Source organism: Protopterus annectens, chromosome 7.part0 (genome assembly GCF_019279795.1).
Source record: "Protopterus annectens isolate FY-2018-M chromosome 7.part0, PAN1.0, whole genome shotgun sequence".
NCBI classification, from domain to species: Eukaryota; Metazoa; Chordata; order Ceratodontiformes; family Protopteridae; genus Protopterus; species Protopterus annectens.
This window is the reverse complement of record NC_056739.1, coordinates 1,060,896,390-1,060,923,867: the sequence shown is the minus strand read 5'-3', so window position 1 is coordinate 1,060,923,867 and position 27,478 is coordinate 1,060,896,390. Positions and strand designations below refer to the sequence as shown.

Here is a 27,478-nt window from a genome sequence, read left to right as displayed (position 1 = left end):
CCATTCCTTGAGGTCCAATGTTACCAGCCAAAACCCCTTGCCCAGCATGGGAAGAAGTTGCTGTAATGTGAGCATCTTGAATTTTGGTACGAGTAGAAATGTATTTAGGATGGATAAGTCCAAAATGGGTCTCCAGTCGGTTCCTTTCCTTGGTACCAGAAATAGTCTGGAATAAAAACCTTGACCTTGTTCGTGAGTAGGTACCTCTTGAACAGCTTTCATGACCATGAGTTTTGAAATTTGTATTTGTGCCTCTGCCCTTTGATTGTGTGGCAGGTTTGGCATGCCTCTCATTTTTGGAAGAGTGTGAAAATGAAATCTGTAGCCTCTGTTTATAATGTCCAGGATCCATTTGTCTGTTGTGATAATATGCCAATTTCTTGTAAATAATGCCAGCTTTCCTCCCAAGGAAGCTGCCAGCTGTGACTTGCTTGGCATGAAAAGGAGGAAGTCATTGGGTTTGTTTTCTGTATTGTTGTGCACTGTCTTCGCCACCTCTTGGTGCTGGAGTTTGCCATCGTCTGCCTCTATATGATCCTTGAGATTGTCCTCTGCCCCTTGAGCGCCTGTATCTACCTCTTTGGGGCTTGTCCATGGCTGGAAAGGACCAGTTTTTAGAAGGCCAATTTCTGCTAAAATGAGGTGGTTGCACCTGTAGAAAAGCCTTGACAGTTTGCATAGATTTAGCTTTTTCTTCCATTTTCCGTAGTATCTCCTCAGCATTAGTACCAAACAGTACATCCTTTTGTAAAGGAGCATCTAGTAGTTTAACTTTAACATGATCAGGCAAGCTTTGTTCCCTACGCCAGGCATGTCTACGAATGACTGATCCTGTAACAGCAGCTCTACTTGAGGCCTCTAAGACGTCATAGCCACATTGTAAGGTGTGTTTACCCACTTGTTCTGCACTATGCATCATATCCTGCAATTCCTTCAAATCTGGTTGTTCAGGTTGAGACATTTTATTTCTTAATTGTGATAACAGAAACTGCTGATATTTAAGCATATGAAACTGATAATTTAAGGCCCTCATGGCTAGGGTGGCCAAGGTGTATACCTTTTTTCCCCACCTTTCTAAGGATCTAGATTCTCTTTCGGAAGGTAGTGGATTCTTGGCTGTAGAGGCCTTCATTCCCTTGGGGCCTTGAGAAATGGTTTCAGGGTCAGCATTATGGCTTTTGAAAAGAAATTGGTGAGAGTTGGGAACTCTGTAGTACCTATCAGGTTTGACTGGGGCAGGAGGCAGGGAATCCGGGTTGAAACAAGCCTCCGAGTAAACATCAAGTATGTCCAAGACAGGAGGTATAGCCAGAGGTCTGTGTTGAGGTAACAAAAGAAATTCCCTAAGCCTTTTCTTGGAATCAGAAAAGTCTTGGCCTTCCCAATGGAAGTGTTCCCTCAAAGTGTGCAAGGTTTCCCCAAAAGAAAAATCCTCTGGGGGAGATACAGAAGGAATGGACTGTTCTGCATCGGAGTCTTCATAAGGAGAGTACGAGTGTTCCTCTACATCAGAATGTTCTGAGAAAATGGAGCCCTGTTCAGAAGAGGGAGAATCTTCCTCCACTCTGGGTCTCTTGTCTGGAGGGGGTTGGGAACCCCTGATGAGAGTAATTAAATCCTCAGCCATTTTAAGCATCTGCTTTTTAGGCATGGGGCCTGGGGATGGGCCCTGAACAACAGGCCTCTTGGGATGCATGGCTGATTTGGACTTAGTAAAGGCCTTAATGGAAAAGGAAGATGAGGGCCTAAAGACACCCTGGGTGGAAGTGGACCTGTCCACATTAGGAGGCTCAACACTCACAGTGGCTTCGGTGTTTGTAGGCTGAGTAAGGGCCGAGGTACCTGCGGTCTCGGTTACAGAAGACACCGCCAAGGAAGTGTCGTCGGTAGCCAGGGACTGCATAGGCGTTTCACTGAGAACCGGACCACGTGCAGCCAGTTTGGGCGTGGTGTCGGTGGAGACCGCGGGCCTCGCGTGTCGGTCCTTGCGTTTTTTGGACAAAACGGTAGTCGGAGTCTCCGACGACATTTTATAATCAAAGGCTTTACCAAAATAATGTTGGTCGAACTCCGCCCGACGCTTAATAGTGCGTTTATTGAAAGTCGCGCAAAAGCCTAAACAAGGTATTCAGAGGGAATGGAAATCCTTATGCGGTATTTGCTTCCCACAAGAAATACAATTGTTAACTTTGTCTGACATCGGTCTGAGGCAAGAAAAGTTTCCCCAATGGGGTACTTAGCTTTAAAGAAGACTTCGGTTTCCAATTTTTCGTAAATTCAGGAGCTGGCCGACTGGCACTTGCGAACTGCTTCTACTTTGGGCACCGCACGGCAAAAAAGACTGAAGAATATGGCATCGGCCGTGTCTTATATACCCCTGTCGCACTGACGTCAGGAAAGAAGGGACAACAACTGACGCCGGACCTAGACTTTGGAATTCGGCCGACCGAGGGACCACCTGACGGCAGAGAACCCATATGTGATTACTGCAGCTGTATGCACGATGAACATTGGGGTACCCCAGCCAACTTTTAGAAGAGATGATAGTTGAGGTCCAACACAAGAGAAACAATGCAGCATTTAGTCCAATACTTTCAACTAGGCATATAGCCCTCAACACTGTGACATCTTTAGTTGAGTGGAGCCAGTCATATAAAGCAAACCCACCCAGGGTGACTTTTATCACATCATTCAATATTGATGCTAAGTTAATACGACAAATTTTGTATAAAAATTGGACTCTACTTAGTTCAGATACAGATCTGACTTCTATTCTTGAATCCAGACCTAGAATTGTCTATAGAAGAGGGCAGAATCTTAAAAGTTTGTTGGAGAGGGCTAAGATCCCATTTGCGAGAGCTCCAGGCATGTATAAATGCGAGAGCTGCTCCCAGTGTAGATTTATGGAGGTGGGTAATGCCTTCTCCATTAGAGGTAGAAACTATTACATAAATAAAAGATTTAATTGTGCCACCAAGGGAGTGGTCTATTTAGCAACCTGCAACCTCTCTCCTTGTTTCTACATCATTAAAACTGATTGTAGATTCAAGGACAGGGTCTATGAACATATTTACAGCATCAGGAAGTTAAAATTGGAAAATGCACTGGCTAAGCATGCACATGAACACTCCCAACACAGTTTCATGTTTAGGGTGATTGATCAAATTGAACAAGATCCCAGGGGGGGACCCCTCAACCTTAAGCTAGAACTGTGCAAATTATTATGGCAAATAAAACTGAATGCCTACAGTGTTTCAGGACTGAATGATTTATGTTCCTTGTCTTGTGTTTTAAAACTGAAGAGTCTGCAGAGGTAATTGATAATTTCTTCTGTGCATTTGTTGTTTGTTTACATCACTGGACCTTACTAGAATTACTTTTTTATACTCTTTGTATTTTTTGTATTATATTAGTTAACTGACAGGCTGGGTAATATTTGATTGTATTAGTGGGTATTTCTTTTGAATGAATTGCTTCTTTTAAATGAATTGCTCATTTTGCACTTCAAGTAATTATTTAGCACAGTTTTTAAACAAAGTTTTTTATAATATTTTTAAAATCAGGTCATCCTCAGCGTGCACGTTCATTCTTGGTCAGTTTTATTCATGCTTGCTTATTCATTCATGCTTATTCGTTTAGTATTTGTATTTATATTGAAATGTTTGTAAATATCTGTACCTTTTGCTTTTAGAAGCTAACTGATGTTCAGCATGTGACACTTTAAATAGCTGCATTTTGCATTAGTTCTGTTTGTCTGATGAAGTCTTGCTCATAGAAGCAAGAGGAAAACACTTACACTACTTATTTTTATGAATTAAAACTTGTCTCTGTGGATTATATTTTGCACCTTGGATTTGTCTTGCTGCCTGTGGTCGTTTTTCAGCATTTTGTGCAGTTATTTTTTTACAAGTTTGTTTGTGATTTAAACTCTGGCTGACTAAACCTGCAGACAACTGCCAAGTTAGGAGCCATCGTGATTTAGCCGTCATGCAGTAAAGTTTATCCCTAAGCAATAACTGGTGCCAAAATCATGCACCGAAACTAAATGCAAAAAATGCATTATTTTTTCTTTTGCGAAGTCATACTTATCCAGGAGACAAGATGAAAGGGCACTGCCGCAAAGCCACTTAGCTTGGGATCCAGAATTTACTACTCAGGATGAGGACAGGCTAGAAATGGTGTGGGAATTGTGGTGAGGGAGAAGATTCAGAAGAGTTTGAGATGTCATCAGGACAATCAGACTCCAGTGCAATGACATGGCAACATTCATAATCTCAGCCTATGCCCCTCAGCAGGGTTGTGAAAGCAAGGAAAGTGCATTCAGAGAGCAGTAGCAAGACCTACTAGATAAAGCAGGACAACAAGAATTGGTGTTGATAATGGGTGACCTGAATGCACATATCGGGACAGATAGAACAGGATATGAGGACTGCCTGGGCCCACATGGGTGGAGCAAGAGGAATAAAGAAGGAGAAGCCATTTTAGACTTCTGTCTGGAAATAGCTTGATGGTGGACAATACATAATTCAGCAAAAGAGACAGTCACAAGATCACATACAAGAGTGGCCAACATGCAGCTCAAATAGACTTCTTCCTAGTAAGGAAAGGGCAGTTGGAAAGTTATCTCCAGTGAAACAGTTGGCCCACAGTATAAACCAGTGGTTGCCACAATCAGCTGCAATCAGTGGTCAGAAAAAGTTCTAAGTTCAACAGAAACCAGGCTGAACAGCTGAAATTTGGAGAGGAAGCCCAGGAGTTCAAGGAATTAACACCTCAAAAAGAAGGGGAAATGGGCCAGTTGAAAAAAATGGCAACACCTCAAAACAGCACGTGTGGGATTACACAACAGATATGTGGCCGTGCCACCTATGAAAATAAGGTATATAAGGAAAGCTGGGGGTGGAATGCAGGAGTTCAGAAAGTCATCAAAACAAAAAAGGAATGCAGGAAAAATTGCAAGACTGAAAAGATGGATCAGGCTAGGAAGAAATACTGGTTGGCTAAGAGGAGTTGCAGTAACAAAGAACAGGGCATCAGAGACACTTTACCAGCTTCTGGAAAGTGACACAGTAGATGGCACAAAGAAACTACATCAGGTTGCAAAGCAAAGACAGAAAAATAACAAGGACAGTTGGGCAACCTTCATAAGGGATTCCGCCAAAAACCTGCTCACCAGTCCACACAATATATAAGGCAAATGGAAGAAGTACTTCCAGCAGCATCTGAATAAAGAAAACCCCACCGAAGCTGTACTGCCCCAGACACAGTCTATGATAAAAGAGGAGGAGGAGCCCACCATAGAAGAAGTAAGAACAGCACTAAAGAAAATGAGTCAAGATCACAGCAGATATGATAAAGATGCTGGATGAGACAGAGGAGAAATGGTGCCTGAGAGTGCTCATAGCAGTGTGGAGAGAAAGAGGCATCAAACTCCTGTCACACTGCATGAAGGTTCTGGTGAGGGGGATTAATATGCACAGTAGTAGAAAGCAAGGTGGGAGATGAGCAGTTTGAATTCCAATCAGGATGCAGCACAGCTGGCCTGACATCTGCAGTGAGACAGATACTTGAGGAGAACGTGGAAGTGAAAAAACAGTCCAAAAGGGTATTACTAGACTTGGAGAAAGCATATGACAAGATTCCAAGAAAGCTGATTAGGGCAGTCCTGTTGTGGTTCAAAGTTACAGAAACATTGGCTGAATTAGTTCAAGGTATGTACAAGGACCCAATGGCTCAAGTACGAACAGTGTTCTGTCTCACAGAGGGGTTCCCAGTGGGAGTGGGTGTGCATCAGGGTTCAGCTCTGAACCCACTGCTGTTCAGCTCTAAGCCCAGTGCTGTTCACACCCATGATGAACTACATTAGCAGACAGGTCAGAGGGGACACTGTATGTAGACAATGTGGCATTACAGGCAGACACTGAGCAAGAGCAAAAGATAGGGGAATGGAATGTAAAACTGAAGGCACATGGGATGAAACTGAGTACAGATAAGACCACTGCAATGTCAGCAAATGGGTGAAATCAGAAGAAGCTGAGAACTGAGATGGGAAAATAGTTGCACAGGTTAACGGTTTCAAGTATCTGTGAGGAGTTGCTGAGGAGTTCAAAGCTAGATTCAGAGGGGCTGCAGCCAACTGGCACAGAGTGGCAGGGGTAGTGTATGACAAAAGAATGCCAAAGAAGGTGAAAAGTATGGTGTATGAACAGGGATTCAACTAGTACTACTGTATGGTGCAGAAATCTGGGTGGTAAAGGCAGAGCAGTTGAGGCAGCTTCAGTTGATGGAGATGAAGTGCTTGAGATGGGCAGTAGGATGTACATTGTGGGACATATGAAAAAATAAGGACATAAGAGCAGAAGCCAAAGAAGCTGCAATTACAGAAAAGTTCAAAGAGAACAGATTAAGGTAGTTCAGGCACATGTGCAAAAGAGCAGAAAACATTCTGGTGAAGAAGATTTGGGACAGATAAGAAAAAGGCAAAAGGAAACAAGGGCATCCAGCAAAGAGGTAGATGGATTGTGTGAGAGATCTGCAACAGTCAGGCATGAGTGGCGAAGATGGAAGTAGATAAAAGTCAATAGCTGACATGACACCCTCACTACATGAAGAAAATGGAAAAAAGGGGGTTGTTGATGATGATGACGATCCATTGGGGAGTTATCTTCCCTACGGAACTACCACATTGACAATACACCCCTAAGTGTTGACCCACTTGTTCGGGATTTGGGAACTTATGTGGACAGTGACCTAACTTTTGACCAACATGTGTCCATCGTTGAAAAAAAAGTCCTTCTATATCGCACAGCTTATAAACAAAGGGATTGTGTCGAGCTCTAGGGATTTCCATCTTGCCCTCCTAAACCTTACCTCACTCACACAGGTCAATATAAACTAAACCATTTGGTTGGCAGGCCACATGCTTATTATTACAAGTACCACTCCTGCATCAGAGTGCACCAATGTTATCAGTCTTCTTTTACTAAAAGCACATACTGCATCCATAACAACAAAATGCAAATTTTTGTTACTAATGATGTTACTCTATGTACAGGGCTCCAAATGTATTCCTCAAAGTTGTGTACATTTGTATGTACACAGCTCGACCCCTTTGTGCTTGCATTGCCATAAGACAGTAGAACTGTCAAATTGTTTTTAACAACTTGTTCACTTTGTATCTTTCACTGTTAGTAGCACTATATGTTTCTTCTAAACCTACATGTTTATTACAACAAGCAATGCACAGACAAAATATTTTGCTATGTTTGGAAGGAGACATACAGCTAAGTCAGTGGCATGATCTCTTTTTATGAAATGCAGCCTACATTTATCAAGCTCAGCCACTTAAAAAGAATATTAGATGGCGTTCTCTTAAACTGTACATACAGAATATTATTAACCAAATACCTAAGGTGACAGCTCTTACTTTTACTCTTACTTTTAAGAATATTGTTGGTGGACACTTCTTTCCTGAATAATTTCCCCCAGGCTGGTTATTAACTTTGTAAATACTCATAGCTAAAACTGTCAAAGACACACATACACACACACACACACACACACACACACACACACACACACACACACACACACCTGTTATGAATACAGAGGATTATGAGTGGGTGGGTCTCTAATCAAAACCAAGTTGTTACATGTGTGAAAAATGACTGTCAAGAAATTCCCTTCAACAGCGGGATGAACCAACTCTGAAAAGCTGAATCCATTTCAAGAAAACAGAACAACCTGGTCATGATCAGAGAGAACTTAACACAATTCACTGTAGTCCATAAGACTGCATCTGGTCTACGTATTACCAGTATAAAAGCCAGGGAAATAAAGTGTATGAGATTTAAGTGATTTAAAGCTGTAGCACAATGCTGCCAGCTATGTCTGTAGTAAATGGAACTTCAGGTGCTTTGTTAATGTTTTCCTATAACCAGCCTTGCTACTTGAAGAAAATAACTATTTTAATAGCTATAACCATAACCACTGTACTGATGCAAACATTAGTCAATTTTCTGTTATCTCCACTACTTCTTTTTGTCAGCTAATAACCAAAGTGTCAGCCCTGTATTGGATTTGTTTGGATAAGCTACGCGACTCACCTGTTGCCATATAGTTAGGGTCGATAATTGGGTGGTCTCTTGGATCTGCACTCTTGAGCTTCAGTGTTCCCACACTTGTGCTTCTGATGGGTCCTACGTGCACCTAGAGAAACAAAAATTAATGAGCTAGAAGGAACGTAATTTCATTCAGCTGTTCACTTTTTGGTTGTACAGTCTGAATGGCAAAGTTTTGCTTGGCTTTGCATAAAGGACATGCACAACCTGAGACCTTGTTCTATCGATACATCAAATAAGAATGGATGGATGGTATTTACTCTGAACTACTACTGAAATAACTCTGATGTTTCATGTTACAAAACAGAAGGGCTTGCAAAAAATAAACTGAAATTATTATCTACGTTGTATTTTTGGGTCATGCAATAATATACAAGACTATGTTGGTATTCTTTCCTTCAGGTCTTAAGGGGAAACAGGTAGATTTCAAGATCAGACAGACGTAATTAATTCTTACGCAAATCAATGACTATTCTTAGCTTGGAAACAGGTATGACAGTTTATGCCACGAGAGATCCTTCGACTATTATTTATTTTATTTATTTGACATTTGTTAACTGGGTTAGTCCAGCTGGGCCAGAAGCTCATTTTCAGTGGAGACCTGAGAAGAAAAGCTCCAGTTACAGACATTTACAGAACATAAAATTCAGACTCCAAGATAGAGAATTGTGATACATAAGGTCCAAAAATACAGAAGTAAAATACACATACACATGATAACAAACAATAAAGAAACATTTTTTTTTTTTTGCATAAAATATATACAGCAATTGAGCATGCAAAAGCAAATGATTGGATTCAGCAGATATAGTTCTAATAGGGTAATTAGGGATAGGCAGACTTCTTCTTCTTCTTTTGGCTTTTCCCGGGTTAGGGGTCGCCACAGCGGATCATCTGTACCTCATGATTGGCAGTGGAGTTTTACGGTGTCGAGTTGCCAGCCCGGCGCCCAACCTTCCATAGAAGGCACACACATGCACATACTCACACCTAGGGCCACCTTTAGAGTGTCCAATCCACCTACTGCATGTCTTGGGATGTGGGAGGAAACTGGAGCACCCGGAGGAAACCCACATGACTACAGGGAGGACATGCAGACTCTGCACAGAAGGCACCCCAGCCGAGAATTGAACCAGAGAACCTCTTGCTGTGAGGTGGCAACGCTAACCGCTGCACCACCATGGCCGCCCAATTAGAGATAGGCAGACGATATGTACATATCTACATGTGGTGTAGTAGTAAATTGTAAGGGTGTATTCTTTTAGTAAAGTCTATGTGTAAGGTAAGAAAAACTAGGAGGTGGTAGAGTAGGATGTCTGAGTAAAAGGAGAGAACAGAACATAAATAAAAAATATACAGCATTGTAGTGGAATTAGATAGGGTTCTGACAGGTGCAAGTCTTGGTGTTAAGTAGGTGACGTTTGAGTTATTTTTTAAAGTGCTTAGGGTGGGTAATGGGAGTTTATTCCAAGCCTGGGCTACAGTGCATTTGTATAGTAGTTTACCACCATTTTTATTTGATTGGTAGATCTCTAGGAGTTGCTGGCTAGAGGTACGGAGAGTACAGGTAGGGGTATAAGAAGATATCAGGGAGGAGAGGAATGGGTAGGTAGCTGGTCTGTATAATATAGAGTGTGTGATTTGAAATTGTATTAGAAGCAGTTGCTGGAGGAATTTCAGCCATTGGAGACAACTGAGTGCAAGGCAGTGATGAAAGCTGTGAAGAGAGTTGGTGAAAAACCTAGCTGTTTTGTGGCAAGTTTGTTGGAGTTTGGACAAGGTTGTGGACTGTATGTTAGAACTGGGCTGGCATAGAGAAGGGAGGGGAAGAGGAGAGCCTGAGCCAGGGAGAGTCTAGCGTTAGAAATTTTCTACTGTGATAAAGCAAGCCAAGTTTTTGTTGAGGTTTTTATGCTTTGGAGGATATGTAAGTTAAATTTTAGTTCATCATTAATAATGGTACCTAGGAGCTTAGTGTGGGGTTCAGGTTGTATGATGTTTTTCTTGGAGGATGTGATGACAAAGGTGGATTTATGATGAGAGAGAGAACGAGGAAGAAAAAGCAGGAGTTTAATTTTTTTGGAGGGGTTAAGATGATCAGACAGCCACCTTTCAATGGATAGAAAGGCACCTTGGGTTTGAGCATGGAGTTCAGTGATGTTGCTGGAAACAGAGATGAGAGTGGAATCATCAGCAGATTGAATTAGGGAGGATTGTTTGCAAGACGTGTGAAGATCATTTGTGAAAATGTTAAACAGGAGGGGACCCAAGATGGAACCTTGGGGTACACCAGATGTGAATGTAAAGGAGGGGAAGCAGGAGGAGAGCCATCTGACAGATTGTTGCCTACAAGAGAGGAAGCTAGTGAACCAGACAGGGAAGGGAGCAGACAAATTGAGGTTAGCAAGTTTAGATAAAAGTACAGGGTGAGACAGTGTCGAAAGCTTTGGAGAGGTTAAGGAAAAGACAGGATATGAGTTGGTTGTTATCACAGCCCTCGGTGACAGTATGTATAAATAATAGGAGGGCAGTAGCTGTACTGTGGTTTGGAGGAGAAAGTTTAGTAGCAGAGTATGAATGCATTTTTCGAGTGTTTTAGAGAGAGGGGAAAGGATGGTTATAGGTCTGTAGTTAGATTGGTATGCGGAGAGATGGTGAAGAAGGATTTCCAAATGACAGAGTCTGTAGCTTCTTGAATGGATCTACTGATTAGCAGGGAATACATGAGAGGCTATGGATTCAGCAGCTAGTTTGAGGAAGATAGGTGGGAGATTATCTGAGGAGGGAAAGCAGGCTTTGAGCTTAAGCAGAAGTGATTTGATACAGGAAGTAGAAACAGGTTGAAAGGTGAAGAGGTTTTTGGTAACTGGGTTGGGAGGGGTAGGAGGGGTGTTAAGAGTTGTGGTTAGTGGGTGTGACTACTCTACTAAATTCTGATCTGACAGGATTCATAACACACTTTGCTAAATTTTGCATTGTATGCAGGATTCATGCCCCAGACCACAATGTACATGCATTGCAGAAAGGGAGTACTGTTACAGCATTGCAGCAAATGTTTTACCAAACTGTAGATAGTGTCAGGAGTTGCCCATAACTTCCACCTCCTCTAACATTTCTTTTTCTTACTGGCTTATTCACATTACCTTTGAAATATGCATTCTAGTAGACCCTCTTTCACATCACTATTTATTTTACTTACTTATTTGCATTTCTTCACTGGAAAATTCTGACTGGTCAACAACTAACCCCTGTTCATCAGAGGCCTAGGAAGGAATGTTCCAGTACAACAATAATAATTTAATAATAAAAAATAGAAAACTTGAGTGCAGTAAGTCTGAGCTACAGGAATATGTGTGGCAAACATAACATTGTTTAAGGAATAACAATGAGCATCCAACAGTGCATTGTGTAACGAAGTGCATTGTGTAACAAAGGCTTTCCAGCCGGTGACATATCTAACACTAAAGCCAGAAGCAAACTAGGCCAGGAAACAAAAAAGTAAGAAAATAAAACAACCAAAGTTTTCCAAGAAAGTTGTAATGATTTACTGAGGGTTCTCTTCCTTGCACTGTGAACTTCATCATAATGAATAAAACATTAAATTTGCATCCTTAAATAGCTGTAAATAGCCTTAAACCAGTCATGTGACCAATTACTTAGTAAAATGCCCAAATAAATTAATTATAATTTTCCTATTCTCAGCTTCAGAACCCTACTAGTAGAAAAAGAATCAGCAGTGGTAAATCCCCTGGATTTAATCTAATTTGCCATATCAGCTCAGTAAATTCCAATGTATTTGTCTACTCACCACCCTTAATATCCATGCTTACTTTTCTACAATAAAAATTACAAATCTATTACAATTATAACAATACAAGTGTTTAAACAATGCATTGTTGATATTACCTCTAGAGACTGCATAGCAATTGTCATTTCTTTTTTTGTAAATGAAATTCAAGAGAGCTTACATAGCAGGCATCACATATAAACAACTTCACTACATAAAAATCTCAGCAAACATACAGTTGAAATTTCCTGGAAAGGATAGTACCCTATCATAATTTCAATTTACAACTGATGGGATTGTTTATGAAGCAAGGTGCTTCATACGTGATGCGTATTACACGGTTAAAGCTAAATGTGGTTTACAAACAAGTATATACAATGTTACACAATCTCCAAAGGTGATATATATATATATATATATATATATATATATATATATATATATAATATATATATATATATATATATATATATATATATATATATATCTACATTAGGAGTGGTAACTGGTAAAACAAACTGGAATTTACTGAGCTCATATGGAAAATTAGATTAAATGCAGTGGTTTAACCAGGACTGTGATCTGTAATAAAACAAATTATAATTATTTTATTTACATATTAACTGGTTACATAACTTGTTTGATACTGTCTAAGACTGTGATATATGCATCACTAAAGATGCCCAGAATCAATTCAAAATAATAATATTGCAACTTTGAGTATTTACTTGTGTTTGTTTGCCAGGAAAGTCCAAATGGGTTGGAAAATCCTTTTCAGTGAAGGCACATGGAGAAAAGCTCCAAAAAAGTAACAATCCATATGCAACAGACGGAGGAACAAATATACATACAATCATATGGCAAACAGTTGAATACATACAGAAATAAAACACATAGACATAATGGAACACTGTATAATGCTTCATAATAAGATACAGGACATAATGGAATATTGCACAACAGAAAGTGATATTACAGTAGCAGTTATAGGAAACATGAATCAGCATGTAACATGATAGATAATTTAAAATGTAGGTAGAACATTTCTCATACTGGAAGCATTCAGTGGAGCACATCACATTGTTTTCTGAAGTTGATATGCTCTACTGCAAATACGTTTTCTGATAGGACGAGTTATGAAAAAAAGGTGTACTGAGTTGAGACTAAAGCGGATTAAATACAGGGTCTAAGACAGTGAGAGGTACTTAAAGGTAACTAAGTAAGGACATAGTAGTTCTTTCATAAACAAGACCCTTTATGACTACATGTGGAAAAGCAGACTTAGGTGGTGAGGAGGCTGTCACAGTGAGATTTATTAAGGGGAATATGTATGGTGACAGATCGAAGTATTCCCCAAATACGATTATACTGAAAATGTGAAGAGAAAGAGTTTGCTGAGCTGTTGGAGAGAGGTAATTGGAGAGTTCCAGATTTTAGCAAGATAGCTAGATTAAGAGGAGTCATTGTGGGAGTTATAAGAGGAAGTGATACATATCAGGAATTTATCAGAGGATGACACTTTCTAGGTGGAGTATACCATTTAAGAACATTTTTATAGAACTGGGAGTCGCCTGGGATGTATAAAATAAGCAATAATATTACGAATATTTGAGGAAAACAACATATGCTTAATCTTAGGACAGAAAAGTACAAATGATACACAGATTGGTCTGTCAGAATTGGAGAAAAAAGGTAAAAGTAAAGGTTAAGAAGAATGAAAAAGCATGAAAAAAATGCATGTGATTAGGGAAAAAGAGGAAGACTGAAGTGTTTGAGAAAAAGAAAGGATAAGGGAAAAAAGAATTACAGCTGCTGAGAAAGAATAAGGGCAAGGGAGAAATGAAGAGTCGGGGGGAGAGAGAGGAAACGTGGAGAAAAAGGCTAGTAAACGGGAGGCTACCTCAGTAGTTTTAATTGAGAATATCCTAGCCAGGTGGGGCAAGTAGTAAAGATAAAGGATGGATATATTGTGATTAATCTGACAGCTTATCCAAGGGCAGGAGAGCAGGAGCGAAAACATGTGTCATTCATATATATCATTATGTTTTAAAGGAATGTGGATTTTCTACCTGTCTGATACTGACTGGAGTAGCCCTCCATATTGTATTTACAAAATTAAAATGCAAGGCATCTCTAGCAGTACTGTGAAATTTGATATTTGTCTGTGGAGCATAACTGCTTATTGGGACAGTACTGTTGGAGGTTTTTTAAGGGAAGGACACTTTTCAGGTTAATGTAGGATGTTATGGGCTGCTATCAATTGTGAGTAGGAAATATAATGAGGCAGTTCCATCAAGTTACAGAAATTTTAGGACTGTACAGTGATGTGATCTGTTTGATATACTGGGGCGTATTTTGCTATTTCATTGTAACACAGTTTGAGACTGGATGGCTGAGCAGGTTCTACATTTATGAAAACAGGAAGGCAAAAAGGAGTTCTGAGAACAGGTAAGCAGAGGATGTAGCTTCCCTACCACTGTTTTTATAACAATTTTATTTTTATATAATGGAGGCCTGAAAGTGAGATCACATTTTAGGAATTTGTCTAAGATGATTCCCAGTTATTCTGTATGGTTGAATAACTCAATCTAGGAATTAATTGTCAGTGTAATTGTGAAAAGAGTTTTTATATCAGAACATGTTGTAGGAGGGAAAAATATTGGCTTTTGGAGGGTTCAATTACAGTTGTGAGTTGTCTACCCAAGATTCTGCTGAGCAGAAAGATTATGATTGAGTCATTAATTGTAGTTCAAGTAAGGTAGGGTCAGAGCAGATTAGGTTGGAATCATCTGCATACTGGACTCCTGAAGCTTGTATGGCAGCAGTAAGAAGGTTCTTAGAGGCCCCTACAGTGACAGGTCAGAAGATGAAGTAAGTAGTATGGCATAGCTGTGGAACCAGACAATAACAGCATTAGGAAGACTCAGGTTTGAGAGTGTCTATAGTAGTTTTTGATGGCAGACTGTACCCATGCTTTGGATACATCTGGGAATATGGTGGCGACTACATTGCTCTTGTTCCTACAATGGCTAATAATGTTGAGGAACCTAAGAAGGGCAGTGTTTGTGCTGTCGTTAAGATGGAAACCATGCTGTGTTGCAGACAGAAGGTTTTTATCCAAGCTGTCAGAGAAACTGTGTGTGTGTGTGTGTGTGTGTGTGTGTGTGTGTGTGTGTGTGTGTGTGTGTGTGTGTGTGTGTGTGTGTGTGTGTGTATCTATATTTTTGAAAATTTTTGGATAGGGAATGAAGAATAGTGATGGATCTGTAGTTAGTTAGGTCAGCAGCGTGGCTTCCTTTACACAGACACAGGATATAAGATTATTTCTAGATATTTAGGATGCAGACATTCCCTTTTTTTAATTTCTCCAAGTCTTTTTGGTTTCTAATACCATTATCGGAATGGACCCCATTCCTAAATCAAGTACGATTAAAGTTCATGAAATTAGTTTTGTTTCAGTCGTTGATGTTAGCCAAAAGTGCTCTTCACAGCATCAGCAATGTGCCCAGTAATGACTCTTTCTGCAATTTGGACAGAGTTACATGTATCAACATACCAAGTACGAGTCTACATTTTTTTTATAAGACAAGTTGCTCCTAGTACTACTGGAATTGCCTAGGTATCTTTCTTCCACGCTACCCCCATTTCTGCCTGCAAATCTTGGTATTTTATGACTCTGTCTCTCTCTGTATGCAAGACACTGTAGTCACTAGGTGTAGCAATTTCAGTGCTCAATGCTACTTCTGTCTTCTTTTCATGGAGTACTCTATCTGGTTTTCTCGCATCTATTTTTTAACTGTTGGTAATTTGTGATCCGATGTGAGATAAACTTCATTATTTTCTATGATGCTTTGTGGCTCATGTTTCCAGTGTTTTTCAGCCACTTGAATACCATAATGTTTGCACAATCCCCAGTGCAACAGTCTTACCGCATTATTATGCCTTTCATTATACAGTCATTCTGCCATTAGTATATCACAACCAGCAACATGATATGTGACTGTTTCCAATTCTGTTTTACAAAACTTATATTTATCTGTTTCTCCCATATGTTCAATGGACTTTACAAACCAACGTGTACATAGTCCACTATCTTGGGCTGCCAATATTAACCTTTCGTCATTTGGTCAGCATATATGTATGCCATCCTATGATTGCAGGTCAATACATGTAATCAATTTTGAGGAGGCCCATTCCTCCTTCAGAATGGGAAATAAATAAACTTAGTATGCACTGCTTTTTATAAATCATTTGATGAGCATGAAGCATCCTTCTTGTTTTCATGTCCAACCTATCCAGCACCTTTTGGGGCTAGTCAGTCACTCCAAAACTGTAAGTTAGGAGAGAAAAAACAAACTGGCTTATAGCTTGGACTTTGTTCCTAGATATCAACACTGTTTTCAGTATTAATTTTAGTCTTTTAAAATATTCTTTACTAAATTTTATTCACATTTGTTCATGTTTTATTGTTAATCCTTCATCAGTTCCCAAATATTTATACACTCCCACTTGCTCAAGTTCTTTTATATCACATTCCTCTTAGACTTTTTTTAATTTCTCCAAGTCTTTTGAGGTTTTTAATACCATGATGGGAATGGGCCCCATTCCAAAGTCAAAGTACGATTAAAGTTCATGAAATTAGAATTGTTTCAATCTTTGATGTCAGACAATAGTGCTCCTCGCAGCACCCAAAATGTGCCCAGTAATGACTCCTTCTGCAGTTCGTATGGAGTTACATGTATTGGTAACATATCTAAACACAATTGTAAATTCTTTTTTATAAAACAGTGTAAGAAACTTCTCTGTGTGGAAGATTTTCAGTCCATATATTTCTAGTTAATCACTGTATATTAATCAGATCAGATAATAGTAGTAGAAGTAGCAAACTTAAACTTGTCTTAAGTCAAAACAAAACAAAAAATAATAATAGAAAATATATAATTGTACAGCATTACTAAGTATTTGAAAGTAATCCAAGGAAGGCAGGCAGTCTGCTTCCAGTCGAAAATCCTTTATTAAGTACACAGACAAGCGATTGAAGTAAGACAAAAACAGAGTAATAATTTCCTCACAAGCTTTCTAAATATATATATTTATATATATATATATATATATATATATATATATATATATATATATATATATATATATATATATATATATATATATATATATATATATATATATATATATATATATATATATATATATATATATATACTTTTTATCGGGCATGGGAGTGGTTTATTATGCTGTAAAACAAAGTGTTATTTATTTATTTATTTATTTTATTTTACATTTGTTAACCGGGCTGGTCCAGCTGGATACATATCCGTTTTCAGTAGAGGCCCGAGGAGAAAAGCTCCAATACAAAATGGAAGTACATGTTTAAATTACAAAATTCAAAGTAAAGTTACTACAAAGAGAATATAGATTACATATGCAGGAATGAAAAATTACATAGATGTTATATAAGACAAGGACAGACAGGAGGTTATACACAAAACATTGATTTTGTTATATTACTGGAAAATAGACTGAAATCGGAGAATCTTCCTAAATTGTTATAAGGAAAGAGAGATTTTAGAGATCTGCAATTAGGGAAATGGGCTAGGGATATGGGACTAGAAGGTATGAGGTATGTAGTTAGTCAGGTTCACGACATGGGCATATCCATTGTGTGGAGAGATATTCTTTAAGGTTAAATTTGAACTGATTGAGTGAAGTAGTAAGTCTAAGGTTGTTTGGCAGGGAGTTCCACTGCTTGCCAATGGAATTGGCGTAGAGGGCATCCCCACCTAAGTTTTTTGCTTTAATAGTTGGGATCTGGATGCTGTTTGATGATCGGAGACTGTTGAGGTTAGTATATGGAGTCAGAATTCTGCACAGTGAGGGAGTTCTATCAGGATGGTTGATCATTTTATAAGCTTCGGCGAGTTGGCTAAGTTTGAGGAGATTTGGCAGTTCCAACCATCCAAGTTTCCTCAGGTTAAGGCAATGATGGGTTTGATAAGGGGAACCTGTAATAAATCTGGCAATGTGGTTGTAGGCAAGAGAGAGCATGTTAAGTTCACGTTTATTGAGAAAAGAGAGGATCGGGGAAGCATAGAGGAGGCAAGAGAGGAGATGGGCACGGGCAATAGTTAATTTGGTAGTGGGAGTTAGGAAGTTTTTAATTCTGTACATAGATCCTAGTTTTTTGTTAACAGACTTTACTGTTTGGGTAATGTGTATGTCGAATTTGAGCTTATGATCAATAGTAATACCTAGCAGTTTGGTACTGGTGACAGGGGTTATGAGGGTCCCATTATTGGATTTAATATGGAAGGTTATGTTGTTAGTGTTTGGGAGTTCTTTACCTAGAGGTGAGAAGACGTTGGGGAAGAAAAGTAATAGTTTCGTTTTAGCTGGGTTAAGTAGGAGTTTTAAGTCAGTGAACCATTTTTCAACTAGTGAAAAACAATGTTGTGTGATCGTTTGGAGATTCGAGAGGGAGACGTCGGAGCAGATTAAGGTGGAGTCGGCATATTGGATGCAGGTGGATTTAGGGATGACTGATTGAAGGTCATTTATGAAGATGGAAAACAGAAGTGGGCCCAGTATTGAGCCCTGAGGAACACCTATGGTATTAGGGAGCAGTCCTGATATTCTGTTTTGCCACAGGACAGCTTGTTGCCTACCAGTGAGGTAGGCATTGAACCAGTTTAGTGCTGGAGTGTCCAGACGTAGGGTTTCAAGGATGTTAAGAAGGAATTGATGATTGACCATATCGAATGCTTTTGATAGGTCCAGAAAGAGGGCAGAGGATATGAGTTTGTTATTACGATTGTTGTTGATTGAGTCAACAAAGGAAAGGAGGGCAGTAGTTGTACTATGGTGTGGGCGAAAACCGTGCTGGGCATTGGACAAGAGATGATTAGAGGTCAGATAGTGAAGAAGTTGTTTGTGGATGCATCTTTCCATGATTTTCGCTATCGGGGACAGGATGGCTATTGGTCTATAATTTGACGTTTCCAGGGAGGTACCTCCTTTGTGAAGCAGAATGATATAAGAAGTCTTCCAAATGGAGGGAATGTTCATCTCAGTTATAGTTCTATTGATAAGGATTGATATGGGGTAGGATATTTCATCAGACGCAATTTGTAAGAATTCCGCAGGAAGGTGGTCAGCCGCTAGGGTGGTTGGTTTGAGTTTTTTTAGGAGGGAGCGTACATAGGAGGAAGAGACTGGCTTTAAATTGAAGGGGGTAGGGGTATCAAGATGCAGTTTCGCAGCAGGTGGGGAAGTGGAGGTAAGTTGACTGGCTAGGGTTTGGATAGTCTCAGTGAAGAAGGAGTTAAAGATGTTGGCTACTTCTTCTTGGCCTTTCTCTAACAATTTCTCGGGGGTTGGGGTGGAAGTTTTGCCTGGGTGCGCCAGGAGATTTTGCAGGGTCTTTAGAGGTAACAATAGCCACTAGTATAACTCAACACAGAGGAGTTACTAGTGCTGGTATTTATAATAATACAATTTTCCAGGCTTTGTAGTATTGAAGTCTTCAAGTGAGAGTGTCAGGTTCTTAACAAGAACAGTATAATTCTCTCTGAGTAGGATAATAATTCTTTGAGTTTACCCTGAGTTTTAAGAAGAGTTTAGGCTGCAGGTTTAGTTTTCGTTTGTGGTCCAGATGGGCGCGATGTCAGGTCTTGGGAACCACAGGAAGCTAGGCAAGGGAGGGGGCTACCTATGATACAAGTGAGGGAGAGAGATATGAGTGTTAGAGTTAATAATGTTGAAATTAGTACTAGCAGGTTAAGACAGCAATCCTGATTAGCCACAAACACACTCAAATGACTTCATATTCCTTAAAGTATACATTTAAAAGAAAAACATTCAAATACTATGAAATAGCATCTAATAACTTTAGCTTAGTTAAATACACAAGGAGATGCTATGTAATAGTTTCAAATGAGATTATATCTTAGTTGCTAAGTGTTTAGATAAGAAAGACGCTAAGCGTGCATCAGCAACAACAAGAAGCTAACAAGAATGCATTAAAACACATTTAAGTACTATGGAATAGGTACTGATGCCTTCATATAGATTAAATACACAGTCAGATGCTAAATTTTAACTTTAAATGACTTCAGATCTAGGTCGCTAATGAGTTATGATTAAAAGACGCCTAGAGTTAGTCAGCAACATGTGCAAGCCTTTGCATAGCATTAAAACACATTCGGATACATAAAATACCATTAAGTTACTAAATTATAACTTTAAATGACAGCAGAACTAGGTCGCTTATGAGTTGTGATGAAAAGACACTAACGAATGTCACACTGATGGGGGAAGGGATGTGAATTTAACATGTGTACCAATAACACTTTGTTTTACAGCATAATAAACCACTCCCATGCCTGATAAAAAGTATATATATATATATATATATATATATATATATATATATATATATTTAAAAAGCTTGTGAGGAAATTATTACTCTACTTTGTTTTACTTCGATCGCTTGTCTGTGTACTTAATAAGGGATTTTTGACTGCTTGGATTACTTTTGAATACTTAGTAATGCTGTACAGTTATATATTTTCATTTTTTGTTTTGTTTTGACTTAAGACGAGTTTAAGTTTGTTACTTCTACTACTATTGTCTGATCTGATTAATATACAGTGATTAACTAGAAATATATGGACTGAAAATCTTCCACACAGAGAAGTTTCTTACACGGTTTTGTTTTTGGACCCACTACACTTTAGTAGGTTGTTCTGAGACTTCGGGGATACCACGGAGATTACTTGTTTTTAAATTCTTTTTTATAAGGCCTGTTGCTCATTCTACTATTGGAACTGTCTGGATATCTTTCTTCCACACTGCTCTCATTTCTGCCTGCAAATCCTGATGTTTTATGACTTTATGTCTCTCGGTACACTGTAGTCACTGGGTGTGGTGATTTCAATGATCAGTGCTACTCTTGTCTTCTTTTCCTGGACCACTATATCCGATTTTCTAGTATCTATCTTTTGAACTGTTGGTAATGGGTGATCCCATGTGATGTAAACTTCTTCATTTTCTATGATGCTTTTTGGATCATGTTTCCAGTGTTTTTCAGCCACTTCAATACCATAATGTTTGCACAATCCCCAGTACAACAGTCTTGCCACATTATTATGCATTTCACTATACAGTCCTTCTGCCATTAGTATGTCAGAATCAGCGACGAGGTGTGCGACTGTTTCCAATTCTGTTTTACAAAACCTACATTTGTCTGTTTCTCTCACATGCTCAATGGACTTTATAAACCAATGTGTACGTGGCCCACTATCTTGGGTCACCAACATTAACGTTTCATCTCTTGGCTTGAATTCGCTTCTCCTTAACCATTCCTGCATTCGTTCTTGATCAAGTGCTAGGGCACTTGTAGCAAGTTTAATATATTCAGCTAGAAGATACTACTAGGGAGGTTGGTTTTAGCTTATTTATTTATTTTACATATGTTTATCGAGAAAGTCCGACTGGACACCAGTCCATTTTCAGGGGAGGCCCGGGGAGATAAGCTCCAGTAAACAGTATAACTATGTAAACAAGAAAAAATAATAATACAACAATATAATATAACTCAAACAATACGACACTACTGTGCAATATAGCATCTCGTGGAAACAATAACAAAAGAAAAATACTTACATTTGGTAAAGAATAAGACAAGTTATAACAGAATGAGGTGTATAGTAAAGTAGCTACAAATATGACAGATGTAGTTAGATATAAAGAGCTCAGAATTATTCACGATGATAACAAGGACAGAGACAGTTTTCCATATAGTGAGACTTTAGGAACCTTTTAAACTGTGCCAAAGAGCAGTCTTAGGTGGCTTTTAACAACTTTGTTACTAGAGCGTAGGGGTCTGATAGTGGTAAATGGCTGTATTATATTGTTGAGAGCAGGGATTTTATCTGGCTGGTGTAGGATCTTGTGGACAAGAATAAGTTGGTTATAATGTAGCAACTGAGGAAATTCAAGCCAGTTAAGTTGTTTAATTGCAGTGCAGTGATGTGACCTATGTGAGGCATTAGTAGCAAATCTGGCAATTTTATTGTAGCAAGATTCAAGTTTGATAAGGTCAGTTTTACGGAGGTTGGTTAACACTGGGGAGGCATATAAGAGAGTTGACAGAAGGTATGTATGGGCGATAGCAGCTTTTATGGAGTTAGATAGGAAGTGTTTGTTTCTGTATAGAAGACCTATTTTCTTGTGAGCCTTTTTAATAGTTTGAATAATGTGAATTTCAAATTTCAGATTATTTTCAATTTCGAAGCCTAACAGTTTTGTATGTGTTACTGGGGCAATAATGGTTTTATTTTTGGACTCCAAGTTGAAAGTGAAATGAGGAGAGGGAGCTCTAGAGGGTAAAAGAGACATAGTTTTGTTTTACTAGGGTTTAGAATGAGGTGTGAGTTGATAAGCCATGTTTGAACAGATAGGAATGAATGTTGAGTTACAGTGTGAACGTCTACTATGGAGGAAGCTGCTCATATAAGGGTAGAATCGTCTGCATATCGTATAACAGAGGCATGAGGAGTAGTTTTAGCAGTTTTAGTGGTTTTAGCTTGAAAAGATATTTTGGGATAGTACAGTTCGATGTGGGTTTAAAGTAAAACGTTCTAGTGGGATTCAGTTGTAAAGGATGAGGATGAGGGGACCTGGTGCTAGTTTGAATAGAGATTTTGCTGCTTCCATTAAATGTGTTGGACATGGAGGCTATGCCTTCACTAGTTTATGCTGCAGATTGGTTGAGTTTAGACATCTTTCCTGATTTTAGGAGGTTGTTTACTGTTGTCCAAAAGTGTGTTGGGTATTTTGATCAGTAGGCTGAGATAACATTTCTCCTTTTCTGATTTTATAAGACAATTTGTAAGGATTTCTACATGTGTATATTACTAACACCGTTGTGGATTTTTCTTGTGATCCATGCTTTTCAGGTTTTACTTATTTTTGTTATTTGTTGTTCATTTTTTAGAGTATATTGGGGGGAGGTACAGGATGTGTTTTTCCATCTCTTCCTCAATGGGGCCTGTTCACTGAGTATGTTTAGGAAAATTGTATTAAACTTATTTATTTTATTTATTTGACATTTGTTAACCAGGTTAGTCCGACTGGGCAGCTGTCCTTTTTCAGTGGTGGAACAAGGAGAAAAGCTCCAAACAGTGCAAGTAAACACAAGTAATCAAATGACAAAGTAAACAAAAGCATTTAGAGTTAACAAATAAGATAAAATAACAAGAGAGGAAAACATGCTAGATCATGAACAGTGAATTAAAACATATTAGATTTCAAAATTATATACAGTATTAAGAAAAAAAACTAAAAATGGTCACATGTAAGCAAAACAGAGTGAACTAGTAAATTATACATGTACACTATGCAAAGAAGACAATCCTAAGGCACAAATCACTATCTAAGTCTACAGGGCTATAGGCTGTGAGAAAAACTGAAACAGGGACAGTTGCTGCAGGAGTATTATTGGAGTAAAGGAGGGTTAGATAGGGTTAAGTTGGGTGATTGCATTGGCATGACCACAACTTACAAAGGGTCTCTTGCAGAGCTGTTTTAAAAGAGCTGGGGTCTGGGATCGATCTAACACTGAGTGGTAGTTTATTCCAGGCATTTGCCACTGAGTGGCTGTAGAGAAGTTTGCCAATATTTCTGTTGGGCACATAAACTTGCAGAAGATGGTTTTGAGAGCTACAGAGGTCACTGATGGAAGTGTAGGGATGGATGAGGGAAGACAGAGAGGGGCAGGAAGAGGGCTCATGTCAGACAGAATGAGTCATGAGAAGATGTGGGAGTAGGATTTGATGATAAAATTCCAGCCACTGCAGGTTTTTTAAGGCTAGGCAGTAGTGAGAACGGTAGGGGTGGCTGGAGGCAAATCTTGCAATTTTATTCTAGGTGAGTTCCAATTTAGACAGGTTAGATTGGAGGTTTGTAAGAACAGGGGAGGCACAGAGTTGGGTGAGGAGTAGGAAAGCTTGTGCAAGGGACAGCCTAGAAGCATTTGTGACAATTTTTTTATGCCTATATAGCAGGCCTAACTTTTGATGAGTCTTTTTAGTGCATTACTGAATATGAAGATTGAACTTTAACTGGTCATCGATAATAACGCCTAGAAGTTTTGTTCAACACAGATGATAGTGTTGTTTAGGGAGGAGACAGTAAAGGTAGCTTTATGATGTTGGAGAGATTTGGGAAGGAATAGGAGAAGTTTAGTCTTCATAGCGTTAAGTAGAAGTTGGTTGGAAGTTAGCCATTTTTTGATTGAGTGCAGAGACTCTTGGGTGATGGTGTGAAGATGGGAGATATTGCCGGAGCAGGAGATAGCTGTGGAATCATCAGAATATTGCATAACTGAAGAGAGAGGAGAGGATGAGCAGAGATCATTAATAAAGATATTAAATAATAGGGGTCCAAGGATGGAGGCTTGAGCTACCCCTGTTTGTACAGGTAAGAAGGGAGAAAAGTTAGATTACCATTTACCTGCTTGGAATCTATTGGTGTGGTAGCTGGAGAAGCAATAAAGTGCAGGGCTGGACACATTACAGGAAGTCAGTTTGGACAGAAGGCTTTGGAGAGGTGCAGAAACACACAGGAGACTAACTTATTGTTGTCATGGTTGTTTGCGCTAGAGTTTGTGAAGGATGTCAGAGCAGTAGATGTACTGTGCTTTGGGCGAAAACCATGCTGTGCTGGATAAGGAGATTTTCTAGCAGAAGGTGATCAAGGAGTTGTTTATGAATGCATTTCTCTAGAATTTTTGACAGGGGAGATAGAAAGGCAATTGGCCTGAAATTTGATGGAACAGTTGAGATACCTCCTTTATGTAAGGGTATGACATAAATTTTTTCTCTAGCAGGAAGTGTATTAGGGAGTTTCAGTTAATTACTTTTAAGGTGGAAATGGATGTGCCACTTTTTAAGTTGGTTAGGTTTTCTACTAAGTAAAAGTGATGACTTTTAGAAGAGTTGGCTTATAGCCTAATTGCAAAAGTAGATTGGAGGTCAGTACAGATGTCTGATAAGATGTCAGATTTTATTTATGTCACAGAGTGGTTGTTAGAATTCAGCTTAGGGTATCAGATGCATTTGAGGGGTTTTGGTACCTAGTTGGTAAGTTTATGAGTTGAGTAAAAGTGAAGAGATTATTAAAAAGGGATGAACACCAGCTTGCCAGTTAACAATGAGAGTTTTGTGAGAGATATGTAATGATGCCCACTAGACGGTTTTAAAAAATATGGTACTTCAGCTTTGTTGAATTAGGGTACTGCATATGCATACATAGATAGTTGTAGGTTACTGACATACAAGACAGCAAATCTATCAGCTTTTTAGTTTGTCTGTCTGCTCTAAGGATGGTAGAGTATGTAGGTATATTAGCCCATGTTTCCACCATTACAAGGTTACACTACGACTTTTTTTGGCCTTTAACTCTGTCCATGACAAACTGTATCTGTAAGCCCCATTTACAGTTTTAATTTCTAACCTAGTGTTTACCTTAAATATATTTAAGAACACTTACACACTAGTAATATATTTTCCTCAGTTTTCAGTAATTTGGTGAACAGGGACTGAGAATTTTAAGCTCCTCTCTACAGCTCAGCCCTGATAACCAAGAAACTGCCTTTGTCACTGGTCCTCATTCACTCATGATATTAATAATATATTTTTTACATAAGAAAAGCAATCATACTGAATATTTCAAAACTTTCTGCCAATGAAATAAAACTAGATGAAATGACATCTCCATTTAGTAAGTTTATTAATCTCCATATAAATTCATCCCTGTGTTGTACTTCATTAGCAATGTAGTGGTGTCATTTTATTAGTGTTCTCAGATTTCAGCTCTGTAGAAAATGTTACAACCTTAACCTTTATTTCACAACTACAGATTCATCCCATAATCCATTACTCTACCATTATAAACACAGAGTTCCATTTGCACTGATCCAATATACATTATCAGTACTGTGTTTCAGTAAGGCCACAGTAGTGCAGCAGTTAGCGTTGTCACCTCACAGCAAGAGGTTCTCTCGTTTGATTCTTGGCTGGAGCGCCTTCGAACTGGAGCTCCGCTGTGGCAACCCCTAACCGGGAAAAGCCAAAAGACTTTTATCAGTACTGTGTCTCAGTGTCCTGCTGAGTCGTTCTGGTAAGAGAATCTTAACTACCAAAACAGCATTGGTGCACTTAATTCAGAATTAGGAAAGGGCTGTGATACACCAAAATCCTAGCATCTGAGATATTGCACAATGCTATGGATCTATGGAGTTCATTTCAGAATATAATCTTGGTGAGTCCTACGGCATACATGGAGTCACAGCAGCTATAAAGTACAGTTTTGTACCTACCATAAATGTAGATGTTCGAGTGTTCACCCTGCTGCAGTCATCACACTTGGGTTATCCTGCCATCAGGCAGTCCTGCAGTCGGCCCGAATTCCAAAGTCTTGGTCTGGCGTCGGTTGCTGTCACTTCTTCCCTGATGTCAGTGCACCAGGGGTATATAAGAGGCATCCAACGCCATTTTCTTTAGTTTTTCTTGCCCTAGATGTCAGGTGCCCCCAAAAGGTAGGCAAAAAAAAAATAAAAATATATATATATATATATATATATATATATATATATATATATATATATATACATATGGCTATATAAAAATAAAACAAAACCCTTAGGTACAAGCAAATACACCACAGAGGTAGTATAGGATAAAATGGAGAGATAAGTTCAGCTAGTTCAGAGGGAATGGAGGGAGGGTAACCTGGACTGCAGCAGTGTGAACACTCGGACATCTACATTTATGGTAGGTACAAAACTGTACTATGCTCATCGTGTTACCCTGCTGCAGTCATCACACTTGGGTTGAATCCCACAGCTTAGGAGGGGAGGTGGAGTCAAACAGGGTTAGAAGAAGCTAGTAGGCCCTGCAAAACTGCAGTGGCAAAACCAGCTCTAGTCTAAGAGTAAAGAGGTAAGTGACAGTGTTTGGTGAAGGTGTACACTGAACTCCAAGTTGCAGCTTCCAGAATATCCTTGGTTGGCACTCCCCTGAGAAAGGCTGCTGATGTAGCTGTAGCCCTGGTGGAGTGGGACCTAATGTTAGCAGGTACCGGTTTCCCATGATGTGTGTAGCAGAAATGTATGCAATGTCCTATCCATTCTGAAATGGTCTGTTTTGAGATAGCTTTTCCTTGTGATCCTGTAGCATATGCTACAAAGAGCTGGTCAGTTTTTCTGAAAGCCTTAGTTTTATCCAAGTAGTAATGTAATTGCCTGTGAATGTCCAAAGAGTGCAGGAGTCTTTCTCCTTTGTTCTGGGGATTTGGGAAGAAGGTGGACAAGTGAATGGTTTGGTTTAGGGCCACACTGGATACCACCTTTGGCATAAAGGAAGGATTAGTTCGTAGAGAAACTCTGTCTTGATGAAAAATGAGGAAAGGTTTCACTGCCATTAGTGCCTGTAGCTCTGAGACTCTTCTAGCTGTGGTTATTGCTAGCAGTAGGGCAGTTTTCCATGAAAGAAAT

The 27,478-nt window shown here is 39.1% G+C and overlaps 1 protein-coding gene across 1 annotated transcript in view; it reads right to left on the bottom strand.

Annotated features, from left to right (window-relative positions):
- The window catches only part of CHDH (choline dehydrogenase), a 312,713-nt gene that overhangs the window by 52,352 nt on the left and 232,883 nt on the right, over positions 1–27,478 (bottom strand). The window contains exon 7 of the mRNA XM_044077617.1: positions 8,106–8,208. Within this exon, the coding sequence (XP_043933552.1) occupies positions 8,106–8,208 (103 nt within the window). The remainder of the gene's footprint in view (positions 1–8,105; positions 8,209–27,478) is intronic.